This window comes from Dermacentor albipictus, chromosome 6 (assembly GCF_038994185.2).
Source record: "Dermacentor albipictus isolate Rhodes 1998 colony chromosome 6, USDA_Dalb.pri_finalv2, whole genome shotgun sequence".
NCBI classification, from domain to species: Eukaryota; Metazoa; Arthropoda; class Arachnida; order Ixodida; family Ixodidae; genus Dermacentor; species Dermacentor albipictus.
The window spans coordinates 15,129,340-15,143,257 of NC_091826.1; the positions used below are offsets into that span (position 1 = coordinate 15,129,340).

The 13,918-nt window shown below is 46.5% G+C and overlaps 1 protein-coding gene across 1 annotated transcript in view; it reads left to right on the plus strand.

Annotated features, from left to right (window-relative positions):
- Positions 1–10,824, plus strand: part of LOC139061456 (arylsulfatase B-like) — a 46,429-nt gene extending 35,605 nt beyond the window's left edge. The window contains exons 8-10 of the mRNA XM_070541448.1: positions 540–678; positions 5,942–6,287; positions 9,943–10,824. Of these exons, the coding sequence (XP_070397549.1) occupies positions 540–678; positions 5,942–6,287; positions 9,943–10,107 (650 nt within the window). The 3' untranslated portion in view covers positions 10,108–10,824. The remainder of the gene's footprint in view (positions 1–539; positions 679–5,941; positions 6,288–9,942) is intronic.
- Positions 10,825–13,918: the final 3,094 nt, after the last annotated feature.

Genomic DNA, 13,918 nt, shown 5'->3' on the forward strand with positions numbered 1-13,918 from the left:
ATGGTACATTCGACTGGCCGCCTTCTAGCGCTCTAGAACACTCGCGTGGCGCTGTTTATATTCAGCTGGTTGAAATAGGGTTCTAGGCACACATTCACCTGATTCATTGGCTTGGTTCATCTCCGGCCTTGAGCGCTCGGAGGCATTCCAACCGTTAACCTTTCAGAGCGCGACCGAGATATGACGGAGAATAGATCACTTGGCTGCTCCGATGGCTCTGGGAGCTGGGGAGTCTGGCTGGGACAAACCCTCTCTGGCTTCCAGTCTCGAGAGTGCTCCGCATAGCTCCAAGCTGAGTCGGAACTCGGTAGAGAAGAGCCGAACGTGCCATTACTTGTACAGCTCAAACTGCTCGCCCTTCCCCACACCTTTTCCTTTCGGCGTCATTCTATGCCCTGCGGCATGCCTCAGTTCGCAGAGCAGAGAAACGGTACTTGCAAAGAAAACTGCATCGAGACTCGGCAGGACTCACCTTAGCAGCCAGGTGCCTTCATCTGCCCATCCTTGCTCGCTGACATCTTCTCGTCTTTGCTTACAAGGTGGAGATCCTAAAGACCTTGGTGACGTGGACGGCAGGAACCTGTGGGATGTTCTTTCCACCGGTAGAGGCAAGGGACGCGAAGAGGTGCTCCTGGAAATAGAAGGCAAGCTAGGAATGGCCGCCCTCATCTCCGGCAGGTATACAATGTTCACGTTTTACTCCTCAACAGGTACAGAAAATATTGGGGTAAACGGAGCTCACTATATCTAGGGAAGTGCATCGGGTTACCTGTTGCAATAATCGTCGCCTTGCCTCCATTTTGTTCAATGCCTAACAAAGGCACATTCACGAAAGATTTCAAACTATGCCTGCCCTGCGCCCACCGATCCCATATTTATGAGTTTCCTAATATTATCGCTCTACGCAATTAATCAGAGAACTTGGTAAAGCCAGAAGGACTGCGTGCACCCGCAGTGTAAGTGACCTTTACGTAAAAGCATCGAAAGTCGTTTAGTAGCTGCCCCACATGCACACGAGAATATCAAGTTGTGTCTTTTGTGGAAGCCGCTGCATAACTGTGCTTATATGAGCTCCCGCCCCAAGTCCTGCGACAAGATTCAGCTATATCATTCCCTCTGCAAAGCGTCTAGAATAACCTGGGTAAAAAAAAATCGGCGGCTAACATCGGTATACCAGCACGATCATTCGATATAAGCAGCCCCACTTCGTCTTGTGAGCTGGAGAAGCGTTGTACGGGCGCTCGTAGTGATGAAATAACGCACTGGTACCAATATTTCGGGTGCACGTTAAATAACCCCGCGTTTGCTGAAAACAACTCCGCAACCACCCGGCATGGCATCTCTCATAGCTTTTGTGTTGCATTGCGACGTAAAACCTCACGAACGCAAAAACTAGACAGCGTCAACAGCAAGTCAGCGCTAGGCGTAATTACTTATTGTGCTTCGTCGCCCAAGTAGCCTTGCTATTCGAATTCAAATCCAAGTTTATTGTCATCTCAAAGATGAGGGTAGGCATGGGATAAAAGTGACGCTTGAGGAGAACCCGAGGCTCTCTGATACACAGAAATCAACAAGGGCATAATGGCAAGTTCATTGAACACCATGGACATTAAGAATAAACTTGCTAAATAATGATGCTACACAAACTTATTTCGCAAAAACTGAACAAAACAGTTTTACACAGTGGAAGTCATAGTATACATGAATATAGATACAAGACAAACTATACGCAGAATGTTTCCTTAACCCAAAATTTATATTACAACTCTTTCATATTAACAGTGCCTCCCCAAGCTCCCACGGACCCTGTTATCAAATTCTTGTCTTTCATTGGAGCAATTTGTTTAGTAACACAGAAGCAGTGAATCACACCATTTATCCCCCAAAGTGTAATCTGCAGAATGAAATAATCCAATTATTGTTGACGAGTAAGGTATGAAATATCATATCATTTGTTTGCATACCAAGGATATAGCCTTCGCTCTGGTACTGGCAGCAAGTTGGCCTTACACTAGAGTGAATGTGACGTGTGCCGTACAAAGGAGCCTGGCTTTTCCCGGTGCACGATCCGCAAACGCTACAATGACTTTTCTGCACGCGAAATCTTTGAGGCTGCGGCTATCGCAACAAATTATGCGCGGTGCATCTGCCCTCCTTCTTTGGCCTTAACTGAGGCAGAAGGAACATATCTTAACAACCTCAATAATACCGGGGAAATCTAGTCAGTGTCTCGTTCTTGATTTGGTCATGCGCAGTGGTGTACCTTTGTTTTCTCTGGGTATATAGGTGCGTTTGCTACTTCAAAAAGAATTCAGTCGTCAGTCAGCGCTGGTGTTTGTACCCCTTCTTGTCCTTCGTCTTTTCGCGCTGTTCCCCTCTCGAGTATGCACCGACTAGCCCAGGCCGCCATGGCTTTGCCACGATATTCAAGAAGGCGCAATTGTTATTAAACAGTGACTGCTTGAGTCTTATAGCTAGCTAATACTCGTAAAGTTTGTGAAAATGGACAATGTTAAACCGTTTAAACAATTTACCGGTATGAGCATAGTAGACGACATCAGCTATAAATCTAATCGCTTTCTTTCGAAGTCTGTATATCGCATTAATTTTGGTTGTCGTTGTGTTCCCGATTCTAATAAACAAACCTTTACGTGCCAAAAAAGCGAGCTGTTATAAATGTTATCTTGCAGAAACTGAAAGAAAGGAACGCATTTTTGCAAGTACGCCAACCCATTTTTATAAGTTAGTAAACAAATAATTAAGTTGAGGTCATCTTGACATTTTACAAATGAATGAATGAATGAATGAATGAATGAATGGTTTATTTCATCTTGAGTACAATTTCAGGAAAGATGCAGGGGCAAAAGGTGCACAGCGCCTGACCGGGGCCCCTGTACCTGCAATATACGCTTTTATTATACAATATTTAGTGGTAGTTCATTGGCAGTGAGCGCACACACATAGCGTTACATATTTTAACACATTGTACACGAGTTTACACAAACTGAGAACAGAATTGACAAAATTATTGGGTTACAGTTTGTTTACTCCAAGAGATACTCGTTTACAAGAGATACAAGGATACTCCTAGAGTGTTACCGCCCCAACAACTTCAAGTACCACACTACCAATATGTAATCTGATATCTACACTGTTACTAGCATGCTTCCAAATGCCGAACTCAAGTTACCAATACAATTCCCTGAATCAGTTAAACGGAAGTATACGATACATCACGAGTGATAAAAGTGTACAAGTTTGACCCTGTTTCGCCCTCCTGCCCCGAAAGGCTCAGCAAGAAAGCCACATTGGTCTAGCTAACACCGAGCATTACTCAATGTAATTGTAGAAGACGCCTTTGACTGATAACTGGTCAATAAATTTCATTACTGAAAACACAATTGCTACGTTGAGAATCGAGCAGAGATTCCCAAGGGGATAAAGAACATACGCTTCAAACAGCGTATTAGCGGTGGAGAAATTTTCCCGAAGGAGCGGGCTGAACTGCGCACCCGAAAAATCCGAGGTCATCTGGATACACGCGATAGGCTACAAATCTAGAGGGTCGATCAACATCGTGGTTAAGGGCCACACAGTCCGAGAGCTACCCACGATGTGAGGCCTGGATCTTTGGCTTCATAGTGACGGAAGAGCAGCACAGACGCTCAGAACCCTCAAATCCGCAACTCACAACATAATCCAAATGATACGTCGATTGACGTATCGAAAGGCGGGCAAGGGAGAAGACGAAATACCGTAAGGCTCGTACAAGCATTAGTGTTTAGTTGAATCATGTAATCAAATCCTGAACAGGGAAGAGGAAAGGCAGGCCAACTAGAAAATTCGAACCGTTTTGAAGGCACCCTTGAACTTGCCTAAATCTACTTCCACGGAGCGCATGCTAGCTTTAAGAGTACGCAATACTTTCTACGAACTCAGGCAGGTCATTCTCATACGACAGAGCTTCAGCTTCACAAAAACTGGTAGAGCAGTATTGGCTCGACTCAATATCCAAGCATAGCACATTTATCTCGCCGAACATTCCGTACCTCTCCCTCCTTCGGTGAGATCCAAAATTGCAGTAGCTTCAATTCCCAAGAACAAGCATCTCGAGTACAACAAGGAAAGGCGCAAAGCACGCGCACAACATATTCAATCGTTGTACTCTAATAATCCTAGGTGCAATACGTACTATGCGGATGCAGCTGCGCATGCAGAGGCGACCGGGCAGCGCTAACAAAGGAGGTACGCGCTTGTCGTGAACGCGACCAGCCCGCTGCAAATAACCGCGTCGGCCACGGCAGGATCCTCCAACTCGGCCTTCAATTTTCGCAATGGCGATCACCCTCGGTCCCGCGTAGCGTTCGCAAAGGGACGCGGTCGTGGTCACGCACCCCCGCGGGAGACATGTCGCGTGTTTCTCAAGGGGCCCGTGACTGCTGCTAACCCCGCGCAAATGTCTAAATTGTTCAACCACCCTCGTCGCCTACTCTGGTGCCAGGGACACACGGAGGTACAAGGGAACAAGCACGCTAACGTGTTAGCTCGATAGTCTACTAACCTAGCGATGTTGTCCTCATCTAACCCTAAACCCCCACACTATCCCTCACAATATCTCACCAACTTAAACGCCGAAGATATCCTTGGTCATCAACGCGGAGCCTGCAGGAAATAACCACCGCCTCACCTACAACTTATTGGGAAGGAGGCCGCTTATTGGCGCAAAATACACAATGGGGTATTTCTCGATATAAAATTGCTAAAAGTCATGTATCCTACTCGCTATAGGGCCGAATTGCCCTTGGTGTGGTGGCATACCCACCCTAATACATGTAACCTGGGAGTGCACTAAGCACCCTCATAGGCGAAATAGCAATAACACAATGGAGCTGTGGGAGGCGTCGCTCGTCCGTGCTGACTTCGTAGGACAAAAGACCCTAACTAGTCAAGTCAGATCGGCGACAAAGGCCGGTGTGGCCCTGGACTGGGGGACTCCGACCACCCCTCATTACAATGTTTTCTGTCAAATAAAGTTTGTATGTATGTATGTATGTATGTATGTATGTATGTATGTATGTATGTATGTATGTATGTATGTATGTATGTATGTATGTATGTATGTATGTATGTATGTATGTATGTATGTATGTATGTATGTATGTATGTATGTATGTATGTATGTATGTATCTTTGTATGGGTGCGTGTTGAGAATAGTGCATATTACCTCAAGTGTAACGTATGACTGTTTCATGGAAAACTCAATAATGATTGTCTTTTTATGCAGAAACTATGATGTCTACTGTATTGGTTTCGAAACTCGCCAGAAGGTAGTCGAGCTGACGGCAAGCACCAAGACCATGTGGTCAAAAGTAACTAAGGCTGGAAATATTGGCTAAAGGGTTGCGACCCTACTCAAACAAAAACATATAATAATACGTTATATTTATTATACACAATATCAATATATCAAAGCGGACCTGCTTAAGCCAAACGAGGACTGGAGACCAGCATCCGGCAGCTGGAGACCTGAGAGAACAGTCAAGCAATACTGACGAAATCACAGTTTTATATACAGTAAACATCAAAAAGTTATTCAGTTACAGATTTGCATCCATTCAAGGCGAACATCTGTACATGCGAATTATTAAAATGGACTTGAGTGCAATATTCGCGACAACGGCGTCCCGTATACCATGCTGCGTACACGAGGAAAAAAATAACGCTTACGTAGGCGGAGCTCTCATTCAGGAACATAAGCAGGGTAAACCTCTTCTGTCCCGACGCCCAGATATACCTAAACATCCTATCCTTAAAAAATAAATCGAGATCGGCCAGCTTCAAGTACAAAAATCAACTCACGTCGCGTACCCCTGCTTCTCTGCTTATGTGAAATGCTTGGGCGAAAACTAACCCTTGCGTGAAATTCCCTTGTGTGCTCAGGTACAAGCTAATCAGCCGGCCCAGCGGCCCAAATGACCCGCAACTCGACGTTCAAGTGGCACCGCCGCAAGGGCAACCTCCGCAGGACCTCGACCTGGACGCCCTCGTGACGTCATCGGCAGCCTGGCAGGCGCTGCAGAACGCCTCCACCGACGCCGGCGGGCGAGCACAGTCTTCGCCGAGACCCAACTGGCGCCAAGAGGCAACACTCAACTGCAGCGGCAACGGCGCCTCGGCGAACAACGACAGCGCGCAGAGCAACTTCGATCCGTACGACACGGTCTTCGTGTTTGACCTCGTCAGCGACCCGTGCGAGCGAAACAACCTCGCGTCGTCCAATACTGAGGTACGCAATCCCGCTGTATACCTATATACGCAGGCATATGTTCTCTTCTAGTAAGGCCAGGCGGCACGATAGCTCTAGCGCTCTTATTTATTTCCTTTAAGGTGATTGCTTGTCATTAGCATCTAGACAAATGCTTCCGAACAAATTGTGCACTCTTGCGCGGATATCTAATCACGCATGATTTGACTAACTACCTCTATATAAGAAAGTGTCGCAGATTCACCCGAAAGCCGAAGCATCGATTGGGATAGCAAAGTAGCAAACAGCTATACGAAGTAAGAATAGTAGTTTTATCGGCCGTATCAACTTGTGAGCATTCGCTTACTAACTATCTTAACAAGCATGGTGTCATGTGCACAGAAGCAAACATGAACATATTTCACTCGACAGCGCACACTCGCTGTCATAACGCTGGAGTGAGAAAGCGCGGCAGTGAGCGAATTGAGCTTCGTGCTGGCCTCTCGCTTCGACGCGAACTAAGCGGCGAGTACACAGCGCCCACGAAGCTATCAGCACTCGGCGCACAATGTCCCCATCGCAGATCACTTTCAATATAGGGCCCGCGCGGCCGCACCATACGCAGCATCCGCCGAAGTTGAACGCCCCCTCCCTCGCCTCCTCGCGGTGCCTTGCGCGCGACAGAAGACGACCCGCTTCCTGCCCGCTTTCCTGCCTAGCGCGCGCGAGATTGAGCCACCACCGTAGGTTTCACGCGCATACAGCACGCTTTCACTCGCACCTACAGCATACGGCGCGCGGCGCCGATGTTATTGCCCTCGAATTTCATGTGAGACATCACCGCGACGGCGACTCTGGTGCCAACGACGACGTCGGAAATGCATCTGAAGTGTACATATAATTGCTACCGCAATCATAAATTCAACGCCTAGTAGTGAGGTAGATTGCGTTGCGCCATGTTGTGTAGGAGAGGGCATACTTAGCGGAATGTTCATAACTGCCGTCTATACGGAAAAGGTTTCAAATACAGGTGGTAGTCCATACGAACAAACTCCGCGCGCAGGATATTGAGGCAGAAATGGCACAACGCACTTGTCCACAGATTCGTCTCAGCTTTCCCGGCGCAAAACCCATGCGTCATCCTCCAGTTTTCTCGGCATAAGTTGCCGCAGCGGGAGACTTTCTCCACCCAGGATCATTCAACGTGTTCACCGTAAAGTTCACCGTCGTACCATAGCACACCTTGTTTCAGATGGTGATAATAATAACCTAAAGCTATGCACATACCGCTAATGTCCTTAGTTGTGACTGTCGCGTCATGTCAGGTGCGCTGGATTCGCCTGAATCATCTGAACCAGTTTACAAGGTGCTGCATCCTGCCATATCTTTCAGCAGCACAGCAATAGAGTCCTCTGTATCAGGTCGCTCGTTTCAGAAGCTACAGGAAGGGTGCAAGTCGGGTTCACGATGTTGATGCATCCTCCCTGCTAACGGTACCGACTTGGTGAAGACGTGCAGGTGCGAAGTAAACGACTCAGCACACTGGCGTAAGCCCTGTTGAAGCGTCGCTTATACACGATTGCTGCGTCTACGCATGCAGGTATGCGTTTGCGCCTCAGAACCGCACCTGCGGTTCGGGGCTCCTCAAACTGACTAGATTAGGTGCGCAAAACAAAACGCCATTCGTTAGGAGTATCGCATTGTGTCTGCACCACTGAAATTCAGCTGCGCAATTTCTGCACTCCTTTTGCCCCGCCGTGAACTGGTTCACAGTGATACAAGGTGAACCGAACGGACCTGTCGTTTTCCTTTTCGTCTTTCCAGCCGCCGCAGTCTCAATTGGCCCCAAGGCTTTCCTTTGAATATACCTCTGCAACATTTCTTTTTTTTTTCGGCTCCATCTTATGCATCCTGATTTTTTCCTTCTTTTATGTGATGTATCATCATCATCCTCATCAGCCTGGTTACGCCCACTGCAGGGCAAAGGCCTCTCCCATATTTTTCCAACAACCCCGGTCATGCACTAAATGTGGCCATGCCGTCCCTGCAAACTTCTTAATCTCATCCGCCCACCTAACTTTCTGACGCCCCCTGCTGCGCTTCCCTTCCCTTGGAATCCAGTCCGTAACCCTTAATGACCATCGGTTATCTTCCCTCCTCATTACATGTCCGGCCCATGCCCATTTCTTCTTCTTGATTTCAACTAAGATGTCACTAACTCGCGTTTGTTCCCACACCCTTTCTACTCTTTTCTTATCCCTTAACGTTACACCTATCATTCTTCTTTCCATAGCTCGTTGCGTCGTCCTCAATTTGAGTAGAACCCTTTTCGTAAGCCTCCAGGTTTCTGCCCCGTAGGTGAGTACTGGTAAGACACAGCTATTATACACTTTTCTCTTGAGGGATAATGGCAACCTGCTGTTCATGATCTGAGAATGCCTGCCAAACGTACCCCAGCCCATTCTTATTCTTCTGATTATTTCCGTCTCATGATCCGGATCCGCAGTCACTACCTGCCCTAAGTAGACGTATTCCCTTACGACTTCCAGTGCCTCGCTACCTATTGTAAATTGCTGTTCTCTTCCGAGACTGTTAAGCATTACTTTAGTTTTCTGCAGATTAATTTTTAGACCCACTCTTCTGCTTTGCCTTTCCAGGTCAGTGAGCATGCATTGCATTGACACAAATGCGGGATAGGGCGCAACGTGTCTGCGCGGACATTTCGGAGGCAACAACCGCCATTCCTGGTATCCATGTTAGATGGCGCCAGAATACCACATTTCTAGCGCCCTTTAGCATGCATGTTGGAGCAAATATTCGCAACAAAATGGTGCATGTGTCTGCTACAACAAAAATCTGCAGACGCTTCAGCGCAATGTAATGGAATGTCAAGATATATCACCTTGCCTAGAGTATGGGTAACGTCCACCTTCCACAGGCGTTGGGGTACAAAGTTGATTGGAGCTAAGAGCGAAAACAGCCCAAAATACGGGACAACGAAAAGACTCTCTCTCTCTCTTCCTTTTATTGTTTTTTCTCCACCTTGTCTCGTTTCTTGGACTGTTCTTGTTCTTAGCATCAGCTCAGCTAGCCTAACAGCGAGCTCACGCGATAAATGCGTTAGCTGGTCAGCGGTCGAGTTAAGCAAGATATATTACAATAGTGGGGGGAAAAGGCCTGAAATAAAGGAAGTAGGGGTGGGTCACTTTAGGGTATACAGTGATACGGGGACTTTATTGAAGAGAAAGAATACATACGAGTAGATAGGCAAAACGCTAAACTGCAATATATGCAGGGAAACCTGATCCCTATAACTAGGCTAGGTGATTCTATGCCGCTGCTTGGTTATAAAACATCACCGTAATTAGCAGCAGCAGACTTCACCAAGGTGCGTATACAAGTATTGCCCGTGGATGTGCACCTGAAGCGGCGATCGACGGACGCGTACGTCACCGATACAGTGCAAGAGAGACAAACTTGCCATCTGTAGCACCGAAGACCTTAGGAATCATATAGCGCACCTGACACAAGAAAAAGGAGCGACATAAAACACAGACACGACATTGAAATCACCTGCTTGTGTACGTTAATCCTAAGGCCTCTAGTATGACGTACCAACAAGCCCAACCTGCAACTATCTTCAGTCGCAGTTTTATGGGAACAAGCTTTTCGTATTCATTTTGTTTTCTCTGTGTAGCTGCGTCATAGGCTCCTGGAGAAGTTGGCCGCATACCGGAGAGCCATTTCGCCTCGACCGAGCGAATACGAAACCGACGAGCGTGGCTATCCGGAGCATCACAGCTGCCTCTGGTCGCCCTGGATAGGCGTCAAGCCGGCGCCGTACCAGAACTGCTCCTGCTGAAAAGGCTGCCGATGAACTGCGTTCCAATGCCGCTGCCAACAGTGCAAATTAACACACCCGGGCACACTTCCGCCACCGCATGCCGGGGCGGCGGAAGTGGGAACTACAGACCGATTTCCTTAGCCTCTAGTTGCAGTAAACCTTTAAAGCGTGACGTTTACAAACATATTATTGAGTTTCTTGTGGCCATCAATATTTTAACAGTCTTCCAGCATGGATTTCGCAGTGGCCTCAGCACCATTACGCAAGCATCTGAATTCGCTCATGACATCTACCACGCACTTAACCTAGGCCTTCAAATTGTTTCCATACTCGTAGACTTTTCCAAAACCTTTGATACATTTGCACATTCATAGCTTCCGCATAAACTAAATAGCATTTTAAATTATCCTAGCCGAGTTGCTTGGATTTCTAGTTTTCCCTCAGATAGGTCGCAATAAGTGTGTTTCGATTCTGCGAAATCGGCTATGGTAGCCGTTACCTCTGATGTTCCGCAAGGCTCTGTTGTAGGCCCGCTTCTCTTCCTCCTGTATATAATTGACCTACCTAGGAACGTGCTACTAACTAAAATGCGTCTTTACGCCGATGACTGCGTTATCTATCACACAATTACCAGTCATGAAGATCACGCCAATCTGAATAGAGCATTTTCGAACTTTTGTACTTGGTGTAACGAGTGGCAGATGAACATCAGTTTTCGCAAAACTGTCTCTATGTTCTTCTACATAACTGCGTCTTCCTTGTTGTTTCAATGGTATTCTGCTAGAAAACGTTTCTGAATGTAAGTATCATGACATTCTTTTCCCACATGATTTATCCTGGTCCAAACGTATTGAAGCAGCCTGTTCTAAAGCTCTAGTACTATAGCTACCTAAAGCGTTCTCTGCGCTCAGCCCCCAATGAAACAAAATTGCTCATTTATAAAACCCTAGTGCGGCCCATCTTGGATTACCGCTGTTTTTTTATTGATATAATGTAAGGAGATGTTGGCGCTCAATTTAATGCGCCGGCTACTCCTTATCTCTTGGGTGGTTCCGTCATGCATCATTCAGGGTTCAAGGTTACATATCAAATATTCTTTTCACACAAGCACCAGGACTTATCACGCAAAGTTTCCACAGAAAGACGATGACGTAAGGAACACATGGTACATACAATATACAAGATAAATGTCTCCACACTCCAGACGAAAGTCTCGTACAAACGATAATGTCGCCTAATAACACATTGTCTAGTCAGAGGGTGGTACATACATCGTGTAAATCTATTATTACATACAGTCACAGCAGAACAGTCAACACAATTCCCGAACAGATGCATATGTAGAGTGACATTGAAATGAACAGAACAATGAAAGCGCTAATGACGTCCAACAATGCCGCTGTCTTCAAGAAAAGTCTTTGGTGCTTTTAAAGCGCTCTTCTGCAAGGCCGTTGTTGGCCATGGGCCCAAATGTTTCCTTAAACTGGAAGGTCTCCGGTCTAATTTAATTAGCGCTGATTTAAGTCGGCATCTTGGTGTGTCGTGATGTGGGCAATCTAGCAAGAGGTGACATACATCTTCATTTACAAATCCACAATCACATTCGAGGGTTTCCGCTCGGCAAATTCTGTGTAATAAATGCTTTGTGTAGACAGTGCCTAGCCTTAATCGATGAATAAGCATTTCCAAAGTTCTATCTAATGACAATGAAAATTTGAATTCAATAAATGGATCAATATGGTATAAGTCAGAGCTCTTAGAATTCTGGTCAAACCAAGTGTTTCTAGACATGTGGAAAGACGTTGTCCTTATAATGCAGCGTGATTCATTCTTTGATATTGGGAGCGGAGCGCTATCATCTTTGAGGTGCGCTTGTCGTGCTGCTTCATCGGCTGCTGTGTTGCCAGGAATGTTGCAATGCCCTGGTATCCACTGGAATGCTATTGCATGTTTCGCTTCGCTTGCCCTTGTGAGGTTTTTAAGTCTTTCATATATTATACTGTCGCTGAATGTTTTCCCCTTTGTGCTGCAGAGTGATGTTAGAGCCGCCTGTGAATCGCTGAAAATTACCCATTTTTGCGCATCTCTTACTGACAATATAAATTTTATCGCACATAGGATTGCGAACAGTTCAGCCGTTGAGGATGAAGTCGCACGAGATAACTTAAATGATTCTTGTTTGTTGAGGTGCGGTATAATGAATGATGAAGTTGAAGAGGTTGCTGTACTGGAGCCGTCTGTATAGGTGTGTGTGTATCCTGAATACCGCAACGTTATGTCGAATCGTGGCCACCAGAGTTAATGGTTGAAAGCGCTGGCGGCAATCACGGCCGACGCTTTTAGAAATTTGTTCCAGCGAAATGTGCTGTGGAAAACTTAATATACTTAGCAAGTCCAATGGGTTCATTTAATCATCTCCAGCGTCAATGTCAGTAGAAGAGAAATTCGTAGGCGAACATGTGCAGTTCTAATAATACAGACAATGTAGAGAAAGACAGTGGGGGGCATGGTCATCAAAACATCAACTTTCTAGTTAAACAACAAAAAATGTTGCCTTCATTCACCGTGCATATTTTTGGTGTGCAAAGAGCTTTCTAGCCATACCAAGACTCGAACGGCCGGGAATAGAGACTGAACGCTGGTCTAAAATCGAAGTTACAAAAATCTCAGAAATGGGATACCAAATTAACTCGGGGCGTACTCTCCTTCCTGTCTCGTTATGCGTCATGTCGAAGTACGCACGCGATAGGTAAGGCTGATTGCGGACATAACAGAAGCCGCTTTGCAGCGAGGGCTACAACATTCATTCCACGAAGTTTGAACTAGAGCCAACAGGCATATTTAATGGACTTGGCAATGACGACTCGCTACGGCCGCTGCCACAAACAGTTCAATATCGGGCGTTTGTCGCCCGTGTGTTTCTGGCATTTGAGTGCGATGAGAATTTGCACGAACATCTATCGCTTCTTTTACAGCCGAGCTGTTAAGGGCTCGCTAGGTTTGTCATGTTGACGTCCGCAGTTCCGAGCGAAGTGGAGAGAGTGTGAGCTCAGAGGATATGCAGAGAGGCAAAGAAAGAGAGACAGACAGAGAGAGAGAGGGAGAAATAAAGAAAGCAAAATAAACTTTTCTTGTGATGCGAGATTCCACCCCGGGCACCCACGCTCTGAAGGCGAGCGCCGTAGCCGCTAGGCTTTACAGCCGCGCTTGCAGAACGTGCATTAAGGGGAAGCATATGATCGCGTTGTACCGACAGAGTCTCTCTGTATGCCAGTTTTGAATGCGGGCACGCAGCTGTGCTGTTCGACATGAAAAACGGCATTGTCACTTTCCGGACATGCCCTGTACAAACAAGAAAATAAAAGGGAAAGCTACGCGAATACAGAACGATGGCTGGTCGGACTTTGCGCACAGCGCATGAATAAAAAAAAAAAACGCTTGAAAGACGTTCTCGTGATATCCTCCCTAATAAACGATTTTTCATTGATTCTGTGCAAGAGATCATCAACGTTCACATATAGTTGCTATCGGCCTCTTCTGTCGATGCAAGCAGCGCTCGCGTGAAAGCCCATACGTGAGGCGCGTGTGGGCCGTGCGGGAAGAATTAATTTCACGGAGGGCGCTGCACGAGCTCGGTCTGGCTCCAAGTTTTCTGCTGAACTTGACATAGGGAAATCCTGGCACTGCAATCACGGGCACTTTCGAGATGGAACGCATCACACATGCCGCACTTCCACTTCTGCCAAATCGTTCATACAGAACAGAATTACTGGGTTGAACCGGCTGCCTCCTGCAATCGCAATTGAAATAAATGCGACCAATTTTCATG